Raw genomic sequence first — 9,415 nt, 5'->3', positions numbered from 1 at the left:
CTATCTTGCAGGTTTGGCCACCCTCCAGCTGCCATTATCACTCACAATTCTGAGGCCCTAAAAGGAGCAGTCTCTTAGGTATTTCCAAGTTCTCATCACTGTTTGGACCTAAGGTATGTTATGAAACGGATTCGAGAAAACTTGAGAGAACTTGGTGATTACAAAGAAATTAAGAAAGATATTAAAAAAGTTGTGTATGATTCTTTAATAGGAGATGAGTTTGTTGGAGGTTGGAATAAAGTTGTAGGGAAATAAAAACTTGAAGATAATGAATGCTTTACTTAATTGTACCATGATCGGCATCTCTGCGTCCCTGGTTTTGTGAAAGAAATATTTTTGGCTGGAGTGTACACTACTCACCGGAGCGAGATTTTGAAATCTTTCCATGATGGCTACATACATCCAAGGCTTTCATTACAACAATGTCTTGATAAGTATGAGAAGGTTGTAAGAAGCAAATGCGAAAAAGAATTTAATGCGGATGCAGATTCAGTCCACAAGGGCCCATTATTGTTGACACAATAGAATAGGCATCCAAAATTTATACAGCTGGCATCTTCTGAAAATTCCAAGTTGAATTAAAGGCACTGGTACTTTGTGTCTCTGCAATCGTTGGAGCAGATGATCCAGTATGTATATTTGAAGTTAAAGAACGCGTAAGAAGCAAAGATGGCAAAACTATGGAGCAAAAGATTTATAAAGTTTTGTACAACGTGACTGATTTGGGCATGCGTTGCATCTGCTTTTCTTTTCAATCAAGAGGAATTCTGTGCAGGCATGTACTACTATCTGCCCTTAGTTTCCAAGATGTGGTTGAAATTCCATCAAAACACATCCTTGAAAGGTGGAGGTAGGACTTTAAGCGCATGCGCGCTCCGACTTTTCACTCTGATAAGATGGATGCTGATGGCCCAACAGAACGCCGTGAAAATTTTTATAAGCATTGCCTAAAACTTGCTGAGATAAGTTTAATATTTGAGGAAAATTATGAATTTGCATTGAAAGTTGTCAATGAAGCAATGCAGAAGCTTCTCACAGATGATACTGTGCGCAAAGATTCACTCTGATAAGATGATACTGTGAACCACAATGTCATTGATATGAATATCAATGACAGCGAAGATGTCGGCCATGAAGACTATGTCACAATCCTATGCAAGTGAGAGGCTGTGAACTATCCTCAGTTTGAATTTTTCCAGCATACGGTGAGATAAACAAAGGACAATAATCTCATTTTGTAAAATTTATTAATGCATTTACTGCAGTAATTATTTATCGATTTAGATGTACTTCCCAGGGTCAGAGTGAACCACATCCAGTAACCTATCAGTCAGCCCCTCACTGGAACATCCAACAGATATCACAGGTTTGTAATTCATATAACACTTTAAGTTATAGTGTATTTTCAGAGTTTCGGACCCACATTTTGTACTATTGCAAGTTATTATTTCAGGAAACTCAATTACCACGGCCAACTCATGACTCAAGACCTTGGTAGAGCAAGCCGGCCGGTACTTTTGGCTCTGGCATAAATTTAGTTCATATATATATATATATATATATTAGTGGAACTATTTCATACTCTATGGTTTATGTACTTGTGGGATTAAAGTTGGAACAATCGAATTCATGACACTTCCATTGTCAAATTTTTTATGAGCTTTCTTATATGTCTCAGGCAAACTACCTTTTTTTAACAAATCACGACTGTATTACTGATGAGGTCGAGGATAGTTTCCGGTGTCAGTGTTTCTCAGATGATATCTGGCATTGTGTATATGATAAATGCTTCCAATGAATTGTGTGTTTTATGAATGTATACACAGATTTGTAGCTCTTGTTTGAAAATGAGAATTTTCAACACTCAAATGATTTGTAGCACTTTGTTTTTTTACTGTTTTCTGTTCTTTTTAATGTAATTGTGGTTTATTTATTTTATCAAAATAATAATAATAATAATAATAATAATAATAATAATAATAATGCCACTGGATTGATACCATCAAACAACACTCAAGACAAACTTGACATGAAAGAATAATAGTAGTATCAGTGATGTGGGCCAAAGAACCTGCATGATGTGATGATTATGCAATTTAAATTTAATATATTATAAATATCATAATTCCGACAAGAGAACTTCTATAAATATATATATATAGCACTTCTATATATAGAAGAAGTGATATAATATATATATATATTATAAAATAAAACTGTTCCATAACTGAAACAAATTAAGGCGCTCGAAAACCGGAAATGGACTCTTTTGACATCAGCAAACATCAGAGGTTATTTATTTATTTGGTTCCCCTTTTTAGACGTCACCGTACAAAGAATAATCAAAGTGGTCCTTCTTAAAGAATAAAATATAAAAAAACTTACTTTTTATTGATAATAATATATTAAATAATTTTTTTAAAATAAAATAGATAAATAATTATTTATATTACTTACCTAGTGTGAAATGATGAAACTTATCATGAATTACACCGATATTAACTAAATAAACTCAGTGATTATAATATGTTTTCTTTAAATAACATTTTGAATTTTAATTGAATATGTTCTAATAGAGGGTTTGTTATCTATGAATGTTCATAGATTTAACGTTTTCTACCAACGTCTACGATTACGTCTACCCTATTTTAATATATACTAGGTAACTTCTTCAGTTTGATAATTTTATGTAATAATATGGAGAAAAAAAATTAATCCATTCATCAAATGGATCGAGAATCCAAAGATTATAGATTTGAATCCAAATGGACCGTCCAATCTATTTGTAAACTTTATAATCAAACCCATTTTTATCTTAGTGATTCATTGATCCATTTGTCATAATTAGTGTAAATGTATATAAATTCTTTAATAAGGTAAACTTTTGGGATGTTCTCAATGTACAACATATTTGTTACAAATTTAACAAATATTTAAATCTGCCAATGTTGCTCAGCATCTTTTTGGATAATTAATGATATTAGGGAAGTAAAAAATAAAAATCAGAATATTTCTTTTTATTACAAATGTATTTTTCAAAATTAAATACAGATTTTAGAATATAATGGAAGCCACTAGAATCCCTTTCTTCTTTATTGCTTGATGGTTTTACTGACGTTTGAGATGTGGAATTTTTTAAAGGTTTTACAGATTAATATGTAAATATTACATTTTTTTCATAAAAAATAACAAATATTTCACTTTCTTATTAATAAAAAAGTAAAACAATTAATATAATTATATATTACATAATTATTAGACAAATAGTTAGACAGAGTGACAGCCTATAGGCTAAGCAATGATTGTCAAAATACAAGCCACTAAAATCACTTTTTTTCTTTTATTACTTGCTGATGTTTTAGATGTGAAATTTTTTAGAGGTTTTACTGGTTAACATGCAATTATGACATTTTTTTTCCATAAAAAAACAAATATTTCACTTTCTCATTAATAAAAAGTAAAAAATTAATATAATTATATATTACATAATCATCAGACAGGCAATTAGACAAATTGATAACTTAACCAATAATAATTATCATAATACAAAACTAATAAAATCATTTTCATCTTTTATTACTTGCTGACGCTTAAGATTTTTTAAAGATTTTATTGGTTAAAATGTTATTTTTATTTTTTACATAAAAATAAATAACAAATATTTCACTTTTTCATTAATTAATAAAAAGTTAAAAATTAATATAATTAAACATTACATAATCATCAGAAAAGTAATTAGATAAATTGACAGCCTAACCAATGATTGCTAGAATACAAAGTCATTAAAATCCCTTTTTTCTTGTATTACTTGCTGATGTATAAGATGTGAAATTTTATAGAAATTTTACTTACTGGTTAACATATTATTATTATTTTTCTACATAAAAAAAGTAATAAAAGATTTCACTTTCTCAATAATAAAATAATTAATATAATTATAAATTACACGTTCATCAAACAGGCGATTAGACAAATTGACAGGCTAGTCAAATGATGTCACTGACAACCTATAACAATGATATTTATCATATAATAATAATTAAAAATAACCCAGTCACCAAAGAAATAATTTTGTGAACCGTTATTTATTTATTTATTTATTTGTTCTGCTCTCATTAAAACACTCGAGAAAGTTACAACATCCAAACAGTGATAGAATGTAGAGCAAATGCATTAAATGGTTACTATAAAAAAAATATTTATATTTAATGAGTGATGTTGTGTGCACGGTGAATTTTTATTATTATTTATTTTATTATTTAAAGTTATGCAAAGAGATACAGTTCTTGTTGGCCAACCAAAAAGCATCCAAGAAACACTATCTTTGAAGAACCGGTGAGAATGGAAGGTGGTTGCTCATTGATGTGGGCTCTTATATATATATAATATAATATATATATATACTGTGTTGAGCCACGTCACTTGAATATCATCTCAAGTTCTCGTGTGTTTTAAGAAAATGATTTTCTTAATGTGTATGGATATCAGTCTAATTTGCTCTTTTTTATAATAATAATAATAATAATAATAATAATAATAGTAATAATAATAACAATAATCTTTTTTTTAAAAAAAAAAAAAAAGCTGATTGGGTCACTTTTTAATGGGACTTAGACATGGTGGCTTGGCAGGCGGCAGGATATATCATGACGTCTAGTGAGGTCTCAGAATTATTGAAGAATTATTGAATACGTGTCGGGTTCTTATTAATCAATAATAATAATAATAAAATTTCACACATGTCAAGTCAAAGCATAACATTGTGTTTGTGGGGAACCATGAAATCCAAGAAAATATTTATTTTCATGCATAACGTTATAATTTTGTTTGGTTTTTTTTTCTTGGACAAAGATATTTCAACTTTGAGTCAGTATTTGTTTAATTATTTTGTAAGTAAAAAATGTTTAGTTAGTATTAAATTAAAATAATAATAATAATAGAATTTGAAATGGAATTGTTATCCGTACTAAAATTAGAAATATCAAAGTCATAATCATCATTCATTTTCATCTTTAACTAAAAATATTCGTTTTAGTGTTCAAATTAGATAAGTTATCTTCAATACATTATTGTATTGACATCAATCATATGAAAAATTCAAATATGCAACGACATCAAAATGAAGTTTCTAAACTTTTAAAGTCAAAAATATCATTATATGATTTTAGAATGGTTTTAAAATGAAGAATATTAGTAGTAAAACATAATTAGCTCTATTTTAGGTGGAATGATTAATTTAAATTTTTAAATTAAAAACAAAGGACTTGATTCACCAATTTTAATTTAAAGATATATAAATTTTAAAAATTAATCTAATACAAATTTTTTTGTTTGCTTTTAATGATTAATTGTCTACTATACTTTATTTAGTACACAAAAAATGTCTAATCCTTTAATTATTATAGCGTAGACACTTAACCAATGATAAGTGTGAATTATAATGTCTCATTCCACTGTTCTCTCCAAAGTACTAATAATTAAAAAAAACAAAAAACAAAAAGCAAAAAAAAACCTAAGCCTTAATGAAGTTCAAATCTATGAACATTGTCCTTTTTGTTTATTTTTATTTCTCTCTCTTTTTTTTTTAATTCAAAATTCGTGTTTTATTTGTTTTAATTATAAAGATAAAAAGTCCTAATCACTTAAGAAGAAGAAGATGAAGAAGAATTAATTATAAGGTTAATTTCTTTGAAGTCTCTAAAGTCTAAACTAAGTATGAATGCAAGACAGAAATACGTAAATATTTATATGGAGAGCAGCCGTGAATTTGTCTCATTATTTGTACTCCTCAATGATGGAGACGGAGGCCCGTGGCTATATGACTTTGAAATCATGCCTCTCTAACAAACGGTCTTTGTAGACACTGTTTGGGTTTTGATTTTGAGGTGTGTTACAATTGTTCACTGAATTCTATGGACCATACATTCATGTGGGGTTACATGCTTTTAAAACTCAGAATTATCTTTTTCACATTATATATATATATATAATATATTAAATACAGGGACATGGATGTCTCACTTGTCACGTTGTGAATGTTTATGACATGCTTTATTACATCACCGCTTGAAATCATGTAATACATATATAGAGCCTGAACTTAAATCAAGATTAATTACAAGATGAAGGAAAGAACTAGCTATTATGCTTTCTAGCTTCCTTGCTAGTTATTATATATATATATTATTCTAATAAATTAGTGACTTAACAGGTCTATTTTATAAGCCATCATGGTTAGTACATTGCACCATACTTCATTATATATCAAGCCAAAATCATGAGTGTATGAGCTGTAGTACTAATCTCCATTAGGAAACTTCATCATCAATTATGCAACTTGAAATTAAAGAAAACTAAATCATAAGGTGGAGACATTGTGGAGGCTAATGATGAAGATGGAAAGAGCCAAATGCAAAAGAAATAACCTACTTAATTTAATCAGGAATAACTAGGTTAAACAGGTACCTTTTAAGGAAAGTATATATGTATTCTGAATTATAGAGATTAATTATATGTATCACTAGATAGTACCCTTGTTCAATTATGCAGACCTAGGTCTCCTAGCATGGGGGAAAAAAGTAAAGCATGAAAGCCCTTTAAAGCTGCAACCTAGCTATCAATCAGTTAAAAATAAATCAAGACAATTGAATCTATAATAAAATTGCCTTTAAGGAAAACAGACCAAGTACGGAACTAGAGTTCTAACTTGTGCTGGTTGTTGAAACACAGAAAGAAACTGATGCATTAACGGAACAATGCTTTGAATAGCAAGTGCATGAGGAGAAGAAAGAAGAGGTTGCATGACTCCAAAAAGAAGGTTAGATGGCTATACATATATATATATATATATATAAACTTGTCATGTTTTGTTATGAGCTCAGCCACGTCTCTTTCTGCCACTCTGTAAAATTCCGAGCAGTCATAATCATATAATGAGGATTCGTTTTGTTTACTTTCAACAGGTAAAGAATAATTAATTATTCATCTTGTAGTGGAGTTAGCTGCTGGCTTGATGGTTTGGTCCTGTTAATTTTCTAATAATTTCACATGTTAAAATAAAAAAAAATATATATACATATATATATACATAGCTAGGTAATATCTTTGCCTATGAAGATTCTGAGGTGGCCTTGATTCTTTGCATGTGATCTACTGTCCTTCTCACATGTTGGTAAATAAACATGTATGTTGTCAGTTTCTTTAGAGTTCCTTTCTCTGCATAAACATTCATACATTTAAAAGGAGAAGTGAAGGAGTGCTTGTTAGGACGACATCTCAACTCTGTCCTAAGAGATGGGCAGGAAGCCTTGTTGCTCTAGGGATGGCCTTAGAAGAGGTGCATGGACTCAAGAAGAGGACAAGATTCTAAGTGCTTATATCAAAGCTCATGGTGAAGGGAGATGGAGGAGTCTTCCTAGCAGAGCAGGTGCAATCTATATATATATATATATATATATGTATCTCCAAACTACATACCTAGCTAGCTAGTTGCATATATACTTCATCATCTTCTCTTTGATCACTATGTATATATATATATATATAGTACTATATATATATATGTATGTATTTATGTATGTATGTTTCTTGGTTGAATTGTTTAATTATGTAGGACTTAAGAGATGCGGAAAGAGTTGCCGGCTTCGATGGCTGAACTATTTAAGGCCGGATATAAAGAGAGGAAACATATCTCAGGAGGAAGATGACCTTATCATCAGACTTCACAAGCTCTTAGGAAACAAGTAGCTAGTCATTAAAATTCTGAATTATTATTATTATTATTATTATTATTGAAAAAGTTTTTGAGTGTTTTGAGCGCTTAGAGGTTTCTTTGTGTTAATTTGCAGGTGGTCACTGATTGCAGGAAGATTGCCAGGGCGCACAGACAATGAAATAAAGAATTATTGGAACACACATTTGAGTAAGACATTAATAAAGCATGGAAATGGACATGATGAGCATCAGAATAAGATAGAGACGAAAAAGGAAAAGACATTGGCAATTGTGGACACAAACAATGTAGTTAGGACAAAGGCCAGAAGATGTACTAGTAATGTCTTTATCACAACCACACCACAGCAGCAACAGCCACACTTTGATGATCATAATGAAGAGCACATGAATACAGGTGTACTACTTCATGGAAATGAAGCTGCAAATGGGGATGAAAACACTGGTCATGAGATTGAGAGCTGGTGGGATGCATTAATGGATTTCAATATGAATGATGACTGGACTTGGATGAATGAAGCATCATCACCACCAATTCATAATATTAATGTTGCTGAAGCTGAAGGAGATGATGATGATGACCATCATCAAGTCATGATTGAGTCTGAGGCTGATGAAACAAGGAAGCCTGATCTTGATTTGGATCTCAATGCATTGGCTGCTTTCTTGGATTGGGAGACTTATGCTTGATTAGATCATTACTATTAATATTATTAATTTCTAATCCATCCATCCATGCAAGCATGGAGTTCTCATAATGTAAGCAAAATAAAGTGAGGTGTTGTTTCCTCTTTGATAATGACTATAAAAATGTGAGATTCCAATTTCCATTTATATTTATATTTATATTTATAATTTAAAGCATATACTTACATTTTCTCTTTGAATATCCCTATACCAACCAACTGGTTCGGTACCACCATTATTGAATTATTTCCTTTGGGATCCCCCACAAACTTTGTCGTTCATAATTGAAAATCAAGGAAAACATTCATTTCTTTCCTAAACTATACATTTTGTTCATATATATATATATATATATATATCTATTAGAAAATGTTAATATATTTATTCTATGAATTTATTGCGACATAATATCAGTTTTTGCTAAACAGAACAACAGAGAATACTTCCATAATCATCTTCGTTGTCAGAAATAAGGACAGTAGTCTCATCAACGTCAATGCATAAACAGTGAACATGTCTCCCAATAGAAACCAAAATAACAACAGGCAACAGGCCTAGAGAGTGGTATTCATTTAAAACCTTGCATGCTTTGCTTTTTCCTTGGCCCTTTGTTACATTTGCTAAGCACCCAATAATCAGTGAAACATCCCCCACAAAGAAAGGAGGTTAATGACATTGGCTGTTGGGAAAAAAAAAATATTTACCTAAGTTGATCAAATTTAATTAATATTGATGTTCATTAATATTATAAAATTTTTCAGTTTAAATGAAATAATTTTTTCGGTTTATCAATACAAGTGAGATGAATCCGTACCTCAAATAATTGGTATGGTGGAATTTTCTCTTATTTTTTTAAGTCCTAAGATCTTTAAAACACAAGATATTGTTAAATATGAACTAAACTCAGTTGTTGTAAAGTTTTTAATTTTTTTTTAAAAAAACAGATTTTATTTAATTGGTAAGGGTCAATTTAAGAGCTCTCAAGTTGGCAATTTGT

At 30.0% G+C, this 9,415-nt stretch overlaps 1 protein-coding gene and 1 long non-coding RNA gene across 6 annotated transcripts in view; both read left to right on the top strand.

The window, feature by feature from the left end:
- The window catches only part of LOC120282640, a 4,785-nt gene extending 2,945 nt beyond the window's left edge, over positions 1-1,840 (top strand). For 2 of the 5 annotated variants that reach the window (XR_005543009.1, XR_005543006.1), the window contains 3 exons: positions 12-1,205; positions 1,298-1,366; positions 1,454-1,839. This is a non-coding gene — a long non-coding RNA (uncharacterized LOC120282640). Of the gene's footprint in view, positions 1-11; positions 1,206-1,297; positions 1,367-1,441 lie in introns of all 5 variants that reach the window. The other 3 variants (XR_005543010.1, XR_005543008.1, XR_005543007.1) reach the window with 3 other exon arrangements.
- Positions 1,841-7,111: 5,271 nt separating this feature from the next.
- Positions 7,112-8,561, top strand: LOC120281648 (transcription factor MYB1-like). Its single transcript, XM_039288339.1, has 3 exons — positions 7,112-7,426; positions 7,613-7,742; positions 7,848-8,561. Exons 1-3 carry the CDS (start codon positions 7,294-7,296, stop codon positions 8,419-8,421), a joined length of 837 nt encoding a protein of 278 aa, XP_039144273.1. The 5' UTR covers positions 7,112-7,293; the 3' UTR covers positions 8,422-8,561.
- The last annotated feature ends 854 nt before the right edge of the window (positions 8,562-9,415 follow it).

Source organism: Dioscorea cayenensis, chromosome 18 (genome assembly GCF_009730915.1).
Source record: "Dioscorea cayenensis subsp. rotundata cultivar TDr96_F1 chromosome 18, TDr96_F1_v2_PseudoChromosome.rev07_lg8_w22 25.fasta, whole genome shotgun sequence".
Taxonomy (NCBI): Eukaryota; Viridiplantae; Streptophyta; class Magnoliopsida; order Dioscoreales; family Dioscoreaceae; genus Dioscorea; species Dioscorea cayenensis.
This window is presented reverse-complemented; position numbering and strand designations above follow the sequence as displayed.